Here is a 15,605-nt window from a genome sequence, read left to right on the forward strand (position 1 = left end):
TTGAATGCTCAGGTCTAGAAAACCCTGCGTACAAACTTTGCATACATAGCCAGGTCAGAGGCACTCTTTGCTAACAGTTAAGCATTTGCTTGTGATATTTGATGGAAATGAAGAACACAATGTATAGTGGCCACTAGCCAGTCCTACATGCTGTCATTCAGAGTGGTATGAAGATGCTTGCAGGGTGATTAACAGTGTAACAGGAACAACTAGCTGGCTGCTTGATGGTTAACAAGGAAACTACCTGATACAGTAAAGCCAGTCACAAAGTGAAGCCATGCTAAATTCTGTGGGCATCTTGATTTGGCTCAGAGATTTAGCTGTGAAGGAACCTCTACATCCTGACTGGCATCCCCTTCAACTTTCTGTGATTAACTCAAGGAGTAATACATAGAAGTTATTATAAATGTATTCCACGGGGGTTTGTTGGTTTTGTTTTATTATTGAGACGGATTTCTCTGTGTAGCCCTCACTGTCCTAGAACGACCAGGGTGGCCTGGAACTCAGAGATCAACCTGCTTCTGCCTCCTGACTGCTGGGATAAGAGGGATGTACCTCTAACACCACCACCCAGCTCCACAGGTTTTAATATGTGGATCTAAAAATGTACACATTGAGATAGAGCAGTACATAGTAGCTACTGGGAACTTGTAGGTTTGCTCACACTAGAGAATCATAAATGGATTTCAAAGCATTTTACCAAAGAGCCTAGTGAAGAAGGGCAGTCAATGACAATAATAATCCAAACTGAGCAGAAGGTGAGGTAGGGAAGGCAAAGCCAGACGGGCGAGTGATTCACGTTCCCCCAGAAGTATCAAGTTGAATTTTCAGGTGTTTGGAGTTTCTTGCCTATGTTTTCTAGGTAGATCATTGTGACCAGAAAGAGTTGATTTTTAAAAACTAAAGGTGCTTTGAAACGAGTTATAAAAATAGGACAGTGAAACCCATCAATGGCACAGGGTTGGAAATCTTTTCTCTAGTAAGACATGAGGTTAATAACAATGTTCTCTATTTCTAGGCTAGACAAATGGCTGCTGTTCTCCTAAGACGTCTTTTGTCCTCTGCATTTGATGAAGTCTACCCAGCTCTTCCATCAGATGTCCAGACTGCCATCAAGAGTGAATTGCTAATGATCATTCAGATGGAAACACAGTCCAGCATGAGGAAGAAAATCTGTGATATTGCTGCAGAACTGGCCAGGAATTTAATAGGTGTGCGCACAGTGGGGCTCCTTAGTTGCTTCTGCATGTTAGAGACACGGTCTTCATTAGTCTTAAGTTGTCCTGGCACATGCATGTCCTGTCCTCCTGCGTGCCGTGGTTTCAAGTGTGTACTAAAGTACCTGGCCCTTGTCTCCTTTCATGTTTTGAGGCTGGCTTTTTTAAAGGCCAAGCTAGTCTCTTAACTCATGGCGGTCCTGCCTCAGCTGCCTGAGTGGGGTGAGTGGGGCAGCAGGTGAGAGAGTCAGCATGCCCAGCTTTCGGGCTTCCTCCGTTTTTTTTTGTTTTGTTTTGTTTTTGTTTTTTAACTAGAATAGTTAAAAAGGACTGTATATTCGATCAAAATGAACGTAATTATAGATTCTACGTTTAGAACCAAAAATCACAGGTATGAAATCTAATTCTAATATTTTAACAATATTAGACATTTTTTGTCTTTGATTCTGGGTCTCATTTAGCACAGGCTTGCTTTGAACTTGATAGCTACCTTCACATCCCAGATGCTGGGACTGCAGGCATGTAGTACTTCATGAATAGTTTAAAAGATTCTTAAACTATTAAAGGCGTGGTGGTGCACGCCTTTAATCCCAGCATTTGGGAGGCAGAGGCAGGCAGATTTCTGAGTTGGAGGACAGCCAGGGCTACACAGAGAAACCCTGTCTTGAAAAGCCCCCCCCCCCCAATCTTTTTTCTCTTTTCTGCAGTCTTGTACAAACCAGACAATTCTACCATTGAGCCCCCTGGGGAACCTTGTAAACGGTGTGTCAGAGGGTGTGTTTGGGTTTGGTTACTGGGTAGTTTGGTTGGTTGTTGTTTTTGGACCTATCTTAATCCCCTTGTAATGATCCCTACCTTTGCACAATGTAAGGTCCTGTTGTCTGTAGGCTTGCAGCTTGTCGGAGAGCGCTTGGCTAGTATACCCAGGAGTTAGTGCCTGAACCACAAAGGTAGAAGCAGGAATTTGGTTCTATTTTTTCTCTTTATTGTTGAGCTTTTTAAGAAGATAGTTAGATAATGGTGAGAAAGACAGAGGAAAGGGAAGAAGACACCCTTAGTTACCTGTGGCAGGCAGTCTGAGCAGGGAGTCTCCCAAGGGCCACAGCAGCTTGTATGTTTACTCCTTACGTGTCCAGGCTAACCGAAGCTTAGGGCAGTCCTCTTTCAGCCTCCCCAGGGCTGCAGCTATCTATACCTGGGCTTCTTTGCTGATTTCTTCTTTTTTTCCTTTTGCACTACTGAAGGCTGAATGTAAAGCCTCATGCGTGTTTGGCAGAAATACTTTACTACTGTCCTTAAGGTGGTCTTGAACTCGTGATTTTCCTGTCCTGTCCAAGTTAGGATTTAGGCCTGCACCAACAGGTCTGCCTTAAATTTTGTATTTTTCAGTCTTTTTAAATAAACACTGATGGCACCTTATCCCACACAGCACAGTGTATGCTGACCGCACATGACTGCTCTAATGGAGGGCAAGGCCAGGGTGGGACTATATAGTGAGGCCCTGCCTCAGTAATAATAATAACAACATCTCCAGCTTCAGGGATTCCTGGTTTTTCTCCAGTTTGAAAATAAAATTACTTTGATTTCAAGTTTGGCTCTGCCTTAACAATGGTGAAGGGAGAAGGTGTGGGTTGTGGGTATTTGTGTGACCAAATACACACATGGAAGTACTCCCTTCTCTACTGTCTGCTGACACCAACCTTTAAATGCACAGTGGTCCTCTTAACATTGCTGCTGTTATGCTTAGATTGCTTTAATGGAATGTTAATAGCGTGGGTGGAGTCTGTACTGGTGTGCGTTGTGAGTCACACAGGTGTCTACACTGGAGTGTGTTGTGAGTCACACATAAATTTATAAAGTTTGAGCTGCACATTTCATGTCTGGATTTTGTATTTCTAGATGAGGATGGCAACAACCAGTGGCCTGAAGGTTTGAAGTTCCTCTTTGATTCAGTCAGCTCACAAAACATGGGACTCCGGGAAGCTGCCCTTCACATATTTTGGTATATAATCTGTTTTAATATTTTGAACACTTTAATGTCACTAACATCTAAAACATTTTAGCTGATTGTTTTAGCCTTGCAGCTCTGAGAGTTATAATAATTTAAGTTTTGTCTGTGTTGGAAACAAGTCTGAAAGAAGAAACAGCTGTTCTTTTCACACTTGGCATTCCTCATGTGTCTGTGACAATTCTGAAGTGTTTTCACACAGGACCAAGTGTAACTTTAGAAAAACCACATTGGTGATGATATTTTGAAAATGGTAACCCCGTGGAAGATGTTTCTGGATCTCCTGTGGTCGTTTTATAATATTTTAACAGACTTGTTTGTATTTAGGAGCAGTGATTGCAGCGGCAACTGTTATGTGGTTGTCTGCTTTGTTTAAAATAAAATAGCGGGGGAGGGTATGGGGAACTTTCGGGATAGCATTGGAAATGTAAATGAGGAAAATACCTAATAAAAATATTTTAAAAAAGAAAGAAAATGTAAGGAGAAAAATTAAAAATAAATAAATAAGAAAGAAAATAGCAGCACTAGGCTAATTGTAAGCAGTATGTAATGGGTTTTAGACACATCACTGCTTTACTTTAGTAAAAGTGTTTCATTTAGTTGTTTTCCTAATGCACAGGAGACCAACTTGAATGTCCAAAACTAGACCGAAGTGGTCAAGAGTATGTGAGGATCTGAGGTGTAGCTTTTCTTGTCTCATCCTTGTTTCTTGTCAGGACATCAGCTTGTCTTCTAGTTGAGACAGGTGAAAGGAAAGCAGGGCCTGGTGCTCTCTGTGTGGCTCAGCTGCCTTCTTTTAGTTCACCCACTTAGAACACATAGTAGGTGCAATTTAAGGACTGATGAACACTGTTCAATCAGGTTTAAGTCCACACCTTGGAAAGATGGTATAGCTTTTAAAGACAAGTCTTGTGAATCATTTCCTAGGAACTTTCCTGGAATTTTTGGGAACCAACAACAGCACTATTTGGACGTCATCAAACGGATGTTAGTTCAGTGTATGCAAGATCAGGAGCATCCTTCGGTAAAACCCTTCATTTCTTCTATTACCACCAGCCTCATCAGGGCTAACCTGGGACCGGAGTTAGTGCAGTAAAGGGATGTTTCTCCTTTTTTCCGGTTTTGTTTGTTTGTGTGGGGGTGAGTTTTGGCATGTCCATGTACACAAGAAGGGGCAACTTTGCGGAGTTGAGCCTCTCCTACCTTTATGTGGGTGCTGGAACCAAGCATACGCTGCGACCCTCTTCACCATCCTGACAGGTCCCCCCACCCCCAGATTTTGACTTTTATGCCTTAAAATATAAATGCTAGATTGACTGAGTCTCTATAACCTTCTGACATGACTTCCCTCCCTCCCTTGCAGATCAGGACACTGTCTGCCAGAGCTACTGCTGCCTTCATACTTGCCAATGAGCACAATGTCGCTCTGTTCAAACACTTCGCAGACTTGCTGCCTGGATTCTTACAGGTAAGAACACACCTTCGAATAGACAGACAGCACTCCTTCCCGACGCTGGTTTTCTGGGTATTGCATCTTCATCAGTGAGCACGGACATGCGTGCCCATTGAGCTTGTCCTTGCTAGGGCTCCTGATTTGGTGAACGTCCGAAGACAAATGGAAAAATCCATTCTGTCCTCAGTCACAGGGATGAAGCTCAGACTGCAGTTTTGGCTGCAGGTGCCTTTACCCCTGAGCCAGGTCTCTGGACCCCTGAAAGGTGTTTTTGTTTTGTTTTGTTTATTGAGACATGGTCTATTTTGGTGGTGGTGGTGGTGGTGGTGGTTCGGTTCGGTTCTGTTCTGTTCTGTTTTTCAGACACAGGATTTCTCTGACTGGCCTAGAGTTCACTGTAGACCAGGCTGTCCTGGAGCTCAAAGATCTGCCTTCCCACCCTCAGACACCCACCCTAACCCCACTCCCTGGCTACAACAGGGTCTTATATAGATAGCCTAGCTTCACCTCAGACTCAAACCTCTTCTGAGTGCTATTAAGAGACAGTTTTTTGGTTGATCTTTAGGATTTTTTATGGTTTTCCTTTTGAAGGAAGATCAAGTGTAGCCTGTGTATGCCTATAGCTTGCTAACTAGCCAAGGATGATTTTGAACTTCTGAGCATCATCCTGACTCTGTCTTCTAAGTTCTAGACTTTACATCAGTTTTATGAGGTGTTGAGAATGGAATACAGGGCTTTCTGCATACTAGGCAAACACCAGCTAAGCTACATCTCAACCCTAACAGGCTTTCTTAGCCCTTAAAATAATAGTTATAAAATCTGTATGTTGTAGAGGTTGTATAAGCACTTATTTATTAAATTACCAAATAGCCTATAAGATTTCTATCGCCTTTTGTACAAGGAGAAACTGAGTAGGAAGAACAAGCTTGCCTGAGAGCACAGTCCTACAGAGTGGAGGGCTGACAGTGAGTGCAGACAGGACTGCAGAGTGCTGCCCGCTCGGCCACAGGCCTTACTGCTGTTCTTCACGTTGTTAGTTCCCACCAACAAGTTAATACTCCAAGGCTGCCTCCTGCCTTAGTCACAGATCAAAGACTGGTTTCCATACTTGAGTGGTCCAGTCTTGTCCAACACCAAACACCTGGGGGTTTTTTGGGCAAATATGTGTTATCCTAAAATGATATCACATAGGTAACACAACTTAAGTGCCCGTATATATGCTTGTTACAAAGTATGAAGAAATAAAAATACAGTACAATAAATACCTTCCTTTTCTACAAGCAAGTGCTTAGGCACAACTACCCTAGAAGACTATCAGACAGGATGGTCTGTGATCTGTGCACATAGCTAAAACTGGACAGATAGAGCATTGATAAGTCAAGCCTCACTTGCTTTTTACTGTTGGTAATGTTTTCATTGTGGTTTCGGTTTTCCTTTCCCAGGACTCAGGCCTACGTGAGTTTGGTATATTTGGTGTACTTGGGGTGTGTGTGTGTGTGTGTGTGTGTGTGTGTGTGTGTTCCTGACCACAGTGGCAGAGATAAGGTGTATTTGGTGTACTTGGTGTGCGTGTGTGTGTGTGTGTGTGTGTGTGTGTGTGTGTGTGTGTTCCTGACCACAGTGGCAGAGACAAGGTGTATTTGGTGTACTGTGTGTGTGTGTGTGTTCCTGACCACAGTGGCAGAGACAAGGTAGATTATTCTGGGGCTCAGTGGATAGCCATGAGCCCAAGGGCAAGCTTCAGGGTCAGTGAGAAATTACAGTAGAGAGTGATGGAGAGGAAGACATCTGATGTTAACCTCTGGCTTCCACACATGTGGGAGAGTATACAGAGCACTGTGCAGTATACTGTAGACATGCAAAGTTCACACGTGTGAGAGTGTGTGTGCAGTACACTGTGCACAAACCAAAGTCCTTCATGGTAAAATGGTGTTGAATTTATATATGACCATGTGTACTTTGTAATTGATTGTGTCGCTTCTAATACCTAACAGGAGGCAAGTGCTAGATAATTCTTTAGGAAATAGTGATAAAAAGACTGGACTGGGTGTGGTGGCCCACTTCCTTAGTCGCAGTACTTGGAGGCAAAAAAGCAGTTGGATCTCTTGAGTTTTGAGGCCAGCCTTGTGTACATGGTGAGCTCCAGGCAACCAGAGTTAACACAATGGACCTTGACTCAAAAAAAGTTTGTGTACTGTCACTATACACAGTTTCCCACTCAATTTTTTTGTTGTAATTGGTTCAACCTGTGATACAACTAAAGCTAAAAATAAGTTGTTAGATTCTAGGCTCAGATCATGTGATTTCCCATTTTTAGAACTACTTGGCATTTGTGATCATGGGAGATCTATGATGAGAGAATCTTGTGATTTCCTCATAAGCCAGAGCCAGTGTCTCCTGGCCTTGACTTTTCTTGCCCTCAGTCATATGGTAAGCAAGAACTGCCTCCTAGAAGAAATCATAGGATGTGTGTCATACAGTTTTTCATCGTGGCTATACTAACATGTTCTCAACAGTTTAGAAGAGGTCCACTGTCTCCATGCCCTAACTAGTGGTTTGTTGTGATTAAGCCATTCTTACAGTTAGGATGCTGTTTTCATTGTGGCTTTGGTTTTCCTTTCCCAGGACTTAGGCCTAAGTGTGTTTGTATTTGGTGTACTTGAGGTATGTGTGTGTGTGTGTGTGTGTGTGTGTGTGTGTGTGTGTGTGTTCGTTCTTCACTCAAAAGGAAAGGTATTCTCTTAACTCCAGGCAGCACATTTGTACTTGCCTAATTGCCGTGGGCAAGTATTAGTGCTTCTTAGGAATAAAGCATTGCATCCCAAGGTGAGTCTTGAGCACATTGGTTTTCTGTTTCTCGTTTGTAGGCTGTCAATGACTCATGCTACCAGAATGATGATTCGGTCCTAAAGTCCCTTGTTGAGATTGCGGATACCGTTCCAAAGTATTTGCGCCCTCACTTAGAAGCGACTCTGCAGTTAAGTCTAAAGGCAAGTGAACTCCCTCCCTCCATCAGTATTTTCTCTTCTTGTCTACTTCCGGTAGTCTGAACTACTGAACATATACCAATTTGTCTTTGTAGTTGTGTGGAGACACTAACCTCAATAATATGCAGCGCCAGCTTGCCCTTGAAGTGATTGTGACACTGTCAGAGACTGCTGCTGCTATGTTAAGAAAGCACACCAATATCATCGCACAGACTAGTAAGTCAAAACTCTGCCAAGACTTTTGTGATTGCAAAATTGTTGAGTACATTTGCTAGGATTTGTGTAGTTTCTCAGCTTATTCAGAACGAGTATGGGTTGAGTTAGGTGAATCTGGGAATCTGTACAAGTTTGAACCCAGTATTGTGGATCTGCTTTTAAGACTTTGCAGATCTCTGAAACCTGGTGTTAGAACTAAAACTACCATTCTTAAATCATGTACATAGTTGATGAGTACACAGTGAAGAGAAGATACGTACCTGACAGCAAACAGAAAGGAGGGTGCATGGCTGCAGCTCCCAGTGCAGATGGGGCCACAGTACTCACTCCTGACAGGAGGGCTGCGTATGCTCAGGAGGCCCATGTCACTGTTGTGCTGTGGACATACTTTAGCTTAGGGACCAACCTTCCCATTCTTCATAACAGGTGTCTGAGCTGGATTTAGAAAGTGAGTGTACAGCAGACTGTAGTTTCTACAATGAGGGATGAACTTAAAACTTTAAAGACAGGAACAAGGGGAGGGTCTCCACTGTTAGTGTGTCTGTTGCCACTTCCAGACAAAGCATGCAGTAACATGCTGAGGATTGGAAGCAAAGAAAACTTGTTACTTGTTGCTTATTAGATCTAAGAGTTTCGTAAGGTTACTAACGATAAGAACACTAAAAATGGTTAGAAATAGCAGGTAAGAAGATGAGACCCAGTCAGACCAGTCGGAGACCAACAGAAGTAAATGGCAGTTCTTAGTGCAGCCTCTATCCTAGCACCATGGCAGACAGACTGTAGGAGTTGCTCACATGGACCTGGTCTGCAGCTGCTGTGAGGGAGGATGATCCTAAGTGGTCAGGACGGGTTAGGTGGGCACCATGGAGAGCTTGGCTGCAGGCAAGGGTGCAGGGTGTTGGTGTAGGTCTAGGCGCTGAGGAAGCAGAATAAGGAGAGTCAGAACAGACAGTTCACAGGGAAAGCAAAGCTGGCCTGTGAGGTCAGTGATCAGAGGCATTGAGACAACAGTTTATTTGTGCAGGAGAAAAACTCCCAACTGCAGACATGTTAAAAATAATAATAATAATTTGGGGTTGATTAAAGATCCAAGTAAATATAGATAGGTTTTATAAGTAGAAGCTAAATAGGAAAGCATTAGTTACAAGCCAGAGATAAAGATACTGCTACAATTGCAAATACTAAAAATACATTTTTTTAAATAAATCATCTACTAAAAGACAAGGTTCAAACTAGCAAGGTATATTTTAGGCTTACCTGGGCTACATGAGACCCTGTCTCAACAGCTAAACCATAAGCTTAAGAAAGAAGGATAATTGCTATATATAGCAAAGTTTTGTATTTTAGAAGTGAGATTTGTAAGACAGGATTCCGGCTTAGCATTGGTAACTCAATAAAGACAAGAGTGGTTAAAAAATATGTGTTGCTAAGAGGTTTGAAGGTACCAAGGAAGAAGCAGATTTGGGGCATGCATGCAGTCCATGTTCTTCATGGGGAGTGATATTACAGAATTCAAAACCTACCAGCAGATACTCAGGTCCCACGATGGAGCTGCTGGTGTTTTGTATTGCCTTTTCAAGTCCTCTTAGGTACGGCCTACTTATCTAATGATTCGAAGTCACTTCTCTCCTTCCACATTATGTAGGTTACAGGATAAGATGCAGGTCACAGACCCATCTTGCCAGTCTGTCATGGGTATTCTGAAGTGACTCTGCTTGCTTGAACACAAGGCTGTAGAATCTGTATGGCAGGCAGGTTGGAAATATGTTCCTTTCGGGGATGGGGGGGAGCAATCTCACTTAAAATTTTTTGGGGGGTATTAAAAATGAAACGTTGATAAAATAAATTCAGTCTTGAGGTATAAATTAATTCTTGTCTTTAGTTCCTCAGATGTTGGCAATGATGGTTGACCTAGAAGAAGATGAGGACTGGGCGAATGCTGATGAGCTAGAAGATGATGATTTTGATAGGTAATCTATAAATCCTAGGTTACGGTTAGGAATCCTAGTAGTGACAGAGGGTGGCTGAGACTGCGGCCTCTGAGACTCGCTCTCCTTACCAAACTGTATCTCTAAGCTCAAGTTCAAGTTTGCCTTTCTGTTAGATGCATTTCTGTATCACATATGTGATATTTTATTTTTCATGTATCATTAGCATTAAGAAAATTTGCACTTAATGGATGTTCTTAAAACAACACTTTACTTTGTTGGTAAATACAAGTAGGTCAGGAGGAATACCCATGACAGCAAAATGTCTGTATTAGTCTGTGATTTTCTTCAAGAATTAAGACCGTGTACGTACATGATCTGGTCTGTTAACTGATACCCAGCCTGGGGACATCCTGAGACATCTCAGAGGCAGATGAGCTCACAGCAGTGGGGATCCATCCTGCCGCTTCTGAGCTTCTGTTTCAGTTCTGTGTTCTGCCACAGGTGAATTGAATGTATTTCTAGGATGAGAGATACAGTTTTCCTCAATAGCTGCTTTTAATTCTTGAAAAATAAGATGCAGACAACAGGACAAAATCCTGGTAGACTGATTATAAAGTTTCTGTGTGCCAGGCTAGAGGTGTGGATCTCCTGTGGAGGAGTGCTTGTCTAATGAGCAGGAACCCTTGTGTCTACCCCTGACTTAGCACAGTGGTTTTATTTACCTACCGAGTGTTCCTTCTCTACCTGGAGGGTTTGAAACTCACAATTTACATAAAAGACTGAATTCTTCTCTCTATAATTTGCTCTATATACTTTTTGCTTATTCTAATGTCATTGTGTGTTTAGCAATGCAGTTGCTGGTGAGAGTGCATTAGACCGAATGGCCTGTGGACTTGGTGGAAAGCTCGTTCTGCCCATGATTAAGGAACACATTATGCAAATGCTTCAAAACCGTAAGCTACCTGTCCCTCAGAGTCCAGTAGTGTCTGCTCTTCTTAAGCTTAAGCTCTGACAAATGTTTTCAAAGTTAATCTGCTTGTTTCTAGAGTGCTTAACCTAATTCTTATATTCTCCTGATGAAATTCTATTCAGTCTAAAGCTAAAGAATGTCTTTTCAGGAGCCAGGCATGGTTACACATCCCTGAAGTCCCAGCACTCGTGAGCTTATGAAGAGGTTCATAATAAGTTCAAGGCCAAATTAAACTGTATATCGTGACCCTATCTCAGTGAAGAAGTTTTACCTTAATGCTGAAGATGTTACTCTCTCTTTTTCCCCCCTCTAGAATTAATATCCGTGCAGATATTAATTTTTTGTTGTTGATTTGACTTGGGACAGTTAGTGTTTCTGCCGTAGCTGGCCTGGGACTCTGAAGCCAGGCTTGGTGGTAAACAGCTGTAATGCCAGGCTGGCTGTCCTTGAGGAGGGGAGATGGACAAAGATCAAGCTGCATGAGACCCTGCCTGCAAATACATAAATGCATGAATAAATAAGTTTAAAGATTTGGATAAAAGAGGAAAGATTCGATTGGCTGCAATTAAATGATAAACGTTCATGTTAATTGGCCATTGTCGTTTATATTAGTCCCATATTATTGTTACTTGTGCTTAATTTTAGTTTGTTTTCTACTTAAAAAGGTGATAAGGATGGTCGTTTTTAGAATTTAAAATATAGATGTGTGTAAATTCCACGGTTTTCAAGTATAAAGGAGTTTGCTGTTAAGTTTATTGGAGTTTTCTCAGACCTTTGTATTGGTCTTTGTGTGCATGTTTTGTGATTGCACACTACATAATCTTTTGTTTTTAGTCATATCTACATAAGGTAGCTTGTCCCTATTCTGACAGCTGCATAGCTTTGATGATCTCCACTGAGCATTGTCATGCTACTGAAGAGCACTCTGCTGCAGAAATCTTGGCTTGTCATATGTAGATGCCTGTGTACCTGAGGGGCAGACCTAAGAACCATGTGAGGGAGGGAGGCCTGGGATGCTGGTCTGGGATTCTCAATTGGTTTTGTTTAGGGTTTAGAGTAAAATCCTACTCTGCGTGCTAAGCACACACTCTGCGCCTCGCCTGTGCGCAGTGAGCTGGGGATCTTAGGGTGGAAAAGAAAAGCAAGTGAGGTGTGTGAGAACTCCGGCCCTTTATACTATTCATCTGCTTAGCGGTGTCATCATCGCCGCAACCTTTTCATTTCTTTGTGTGCATGTCTTTGTGCATGCACAGAGCATGCATATGGGTCTATGGACACTTGTAGGAATGTGTTTTTCACCATGTGGGTCCTACTTTCAAACTCTGTTTATTAGGCACCTTTGACCCACTAGGCCATCTTGCTGGCTCCAGGCCTAGGGTTTCACTGCATAACAGAGATCTGACTCCCTCTGCCTCCTATAAGCTAGGGGGACAGGAGTGTGCCACCACTCTGTCCCTAGATTTAGACACTGCCTCTATGCATTTAGCTTATAAACTTGTGAGTTTCTATTTTGAAAAAGTGAAAGAAACCCAGAGAATGTGACAAGAGTTTGCAAGCTGGGTGTGGTGGTCACATTCATTATATATTCACAGAAATAACTGCATGTGTTCGAATTTGCATCTTAACTGTGTACCCTTAGCTAGCCCGGAACTTGCAAGCAGACCAGGTTAGCTGACCTTGAGTTTAGAGTGATCCATCTGACTCTGACTAAGGGATGCACCACCAGGCCTGGATAGATACACTATTATTATGAATTCTTAACTATTGTTCAAAGCAGAAAGGAGATTTGTAAGAATTATTGTATTTGTGTAATATTTTTAAATACTTTAGGTGAGTTCTCATGCCTATCTAGTCTTGGAATTTCACACATAATATCTGGAATGTTATATTCTGTTCTTCAAAGGTAGAGTGAAAGAATATTATAAAAATAATTTTGACGTAGTAAAAGCCCTTGAGTAAGGACTCTGAGGTTCTTTGGCACTGAGCCATTGTTACCATGACTTTAGTATAAACGTACTCATTCATTCATTTATTTATTTTTGGACAGGGTTTCTCTGTATAGCCCTGGCTGTCCTGGAACTCACTTTGTAGACCAGGCTGGCCTCGAACTCAAAAATCCTCCTGCCTCTGCGTCCCAAGTGCTGGGATTAAAGGCGTGCGCCACCACCGCCCAGCCAAACTTACTCATTTATGTTTAGCTTCGTTCTACAAAGAACATCAAGCTACATAACCTATATTACTATGATGTGATAAACAGGAATGTTTAGAAATGAATCAGGGATGTAGCTCAGGAGTAGAAATTACTTGCTTAGCATATGTAGAACCCTGGAAGTCCTCCACACAGACGTCAGGAAAGCTGGGGGAGAAGTGACCTGGAAAGATGGATGTGCACTATTTGTCACACTTCCTGACCTCTATTTCTAATGCTTGTTTTTAATCTAATACATTTACCTAGTTCATTACTTAGGTGAACTTGTGTTGGTGTAGGCACAGGGACCAAGCTTAAGTCATTGGGCTTGGCAGCAGACCACTTACTACCCGATGAGCCATCTTGTTGGCCCTTACTTTTGTTTTTGTGATAGGTATTTTGTGTAGCTAAGGCTGGGTAGTTAAATTCCTCATCTTCCTGCCTCTGCTTCTGGAATTATGGGATTGAATTGAATTATGTCGTTTGCCACGATGACCTGCTGCATTTCTTAATTTAATGAACCCAGTAAACAAATATATAGTGTCCACTGAAATACAGTGCTGAATTAATGTTTTGTCAACCAAAAAAAAAGCAACTAGCTATTAATGCTAGAATACAGATGAGTTTACCCAATAAAGAAATTTTGGGAAAAGAGCATTTTTTTCCCTTGGCTTTTCCTCACCGGCACCAGTGAGTCAGTCCAACCAGGAAACAGTTTCTGGCACCAGAAGTCCTGGTATTTGTTTCTTCCATCTTATGGGAATATTAGTTTTGTTTTGCATTTTTATTTGGTCCCTGAGGTAGAACCCAAAACTTCTGTGTGGTGGGAAGTACTGTCCCATTGAGCAAGCCAGAGACCCAACCTAGACAAGTGTTCTTCCTTGGAAGAGAAGGCCAGGACATAACTACAGCGAGGCAGGGCGTGGTGATGCCTGTTGTTCAGCATTACGGAATGCGTGAGGGATCATGGCAGGCTCCACCTCAGCTGGCCGGACATCTGCAAGGCTGTCTGAGAGCAGGAAAGAAAGCAGCTGAGTTAGATCAAACTGTTTCTCTAAAGTGCACATGGGAAGTGTTCTATCCAAGTGCTGCCGAGCCCGAGGCCTGCTTAGTCTCTAAGGTCAGACAGCACTGGGCTCTCTCAGGATGATGTGGCTGTAGAGAACAATTGCACTGGTCTTTTTCTAGTGAGGTTTGTTGGTTGGTTGGTTGGTTTTTGTTAGTATGAGTATGCGTATCTCTTTACTATCTATCCTTTCTGTGCAATTCCTTTCCACAGCTGATTGGAAATACAGGCATGCAGGATTGATGGCCCTATCCGCCATTGGCGAAGGATGCCACCAGCAGATGGAAGGAATTCTAAATGAGATTGTAAATTTTGTCTTGCTTTTCCTCCAGGATCCTGTAAGTACCAATAAATAGTTTATAATTACTTAAGTTTCTTATGGAGTTCTTGCCACTATTAATACAAAGGAACGTCTTCCAGCATCCGAGAGTCCGGTATGCAGCCTGCAATGCTGTGGGTCAAATGGCTACAGATTTTGCACCTGGTTTTCAAAAGAAATTTCATGAGAAGGTGTGTAACAAGTCCTCAGTTACCTGCATACTTTAGAGGGAGGGAAGGAGGGAGGGAGGGAGGGAGGATGCGCATCTCAAAACACTGGGTTGAATTTTCCAGGTGATTGCAGCTTTGCTTCAGACCATGGAAGACCAAGGCAACCAGCGGGTGCAGGCCCATGCAGCAGCGGCCCTCATTAACTTCACTGAAGATTGTCCCAAGTCGCTGCTTATTCCGTACTTGGATAACTTGGTGAAGCACCTGCACTCCATTATGGTGCTCAAGCTCCAGGAGGTAAGCCTCTGCGAGGGACGTGAGAGTCGCCACCGGATGGTGAGACCCGATTTGGAGACACTGTCAGTGCCACAGACAACTAAACATAGGCGGCCAACACTCCAGGCTCCACCATGGGGTAGTTTTGGCAATTTTGAATTGGGGGGAAAAAAAAAGGTCAGGGGTGACTACTCAGTGAAGAAATGGCAAGCGTGGGAAACCGTACCCTGTCCTTTACTTAGGGTTGTGTTCAGTGTTGAGTCAGTGAATCACTAAATCCAGGATGGCCTCAAGGTTGTTTTGGTAGCCAACGATGCCCTTCAGTTTGTGGTGTGTCTACCTTCCAGTTTCTGGGATTATAGGAGTTTGCCACTACAGTGGCCTTACCTGGTGATAGCTACAGTGTCAACTGCAGGGCAGGTGCAGCATGGAGATAACTGAGTGGTTGCAGCAGCATCCGAGCACACTGACAGCTGAGAGAGAGACTGTGAAGACGGGTAACTGTTATGGAAATGAGGAACATGCTGAAGAGCCTGGCGTGGAAGCACTGACAGCTGAGAGAGAGAGACTGTGAAGACGGGAAACTGTTATGGAAATGAGGAACATGCTGAAGAGCCTGGCGTGGAAGCACTGGCTTGTGCGGCCAGCCTTGGGAGACTGAAGCAAGGAAAGCCCAGGTTCATGGCCAACCTTGACCCCATCTCAAAGAAATGAGCACAGAGAAAATACGGCTCCTTTTCTTTATTGGACTGAACTGACAAAACTGAACCCATGTCACACACCAACATTAGACAACTCAGTTCC

At 42.9% G+C, this 15,605-nt stretch overlaps 1 protein-coding gene across 3 annotated transcripts in view; it reads left to right on the forward strand.

The window, feature by feature from the left end:
• Positions 1 to 15,605, forward strand: part of Ipo5 (importin 5) — a 52,156-nt gene that overhangs the window by 22,448 nt on the left and 14,103 nt on the right. For all 3 annotated transcript variants that reach the window (XM_021181195.1, XM_021181196.2, XM_021181197.1), the window contains 11 exons: positions 1,019 to 1,211; positions 3,117 to 3,219; positions 4,153 to 4,249; positions 4,589 to 4,693; positions 7,546 to 7,668; positions 7,761 to 7,881; positions 9,764 to 9,851; positions 10,659 to 10,765; positions 14,250 to 14,374; positions 14,457 to 14,546; positions 14,649 to 14,822. In XM_021181195.1, coding sequence (XP_021036854.1) covers positions 1,019 to 1,211; positions 3,117 to 3,219; positions 4,153 to 4,249; positions 4,589 to 4,693; positions 7,546 to 7,668; positions 7,761 to 7,881; positions 9,764 to 9,851; positions 10,659 to 10,765; positions 14,250 to 14,374; positions 14,457 to 14,546; positions 14,649 to 14,822 — 1,326 coding nt within the window. The remainder of the gene's footprint in view (positions 1 to 1,018; positions 1,212 to 3,116; positions 3,220 to 4,152; positions 4,250 to 4,588; positions 4,694 to 7,545; positions 7,669 to 7,760; positions 7,882 to 9,763; positions 9,852 to 10,658; positions 10,766 to 14,249; positions 14,375 to 14,456; positions 14,547 to 14,648; positions 14,823 to 15,605) is intronic.

This window comes from Mus caroli, chromosome 14 (genome assembly GCF_900094665.2).
Source record: "Mus caroli chromosome 14, CAROLI_EIJ_v1.1, whole genome shotgun sequence".
Lineage (NCBI taxonomy): Eukaryota > Metazoa > Chordata > Mammalia > Rodentia > Muridae > Mus > Mus caroli.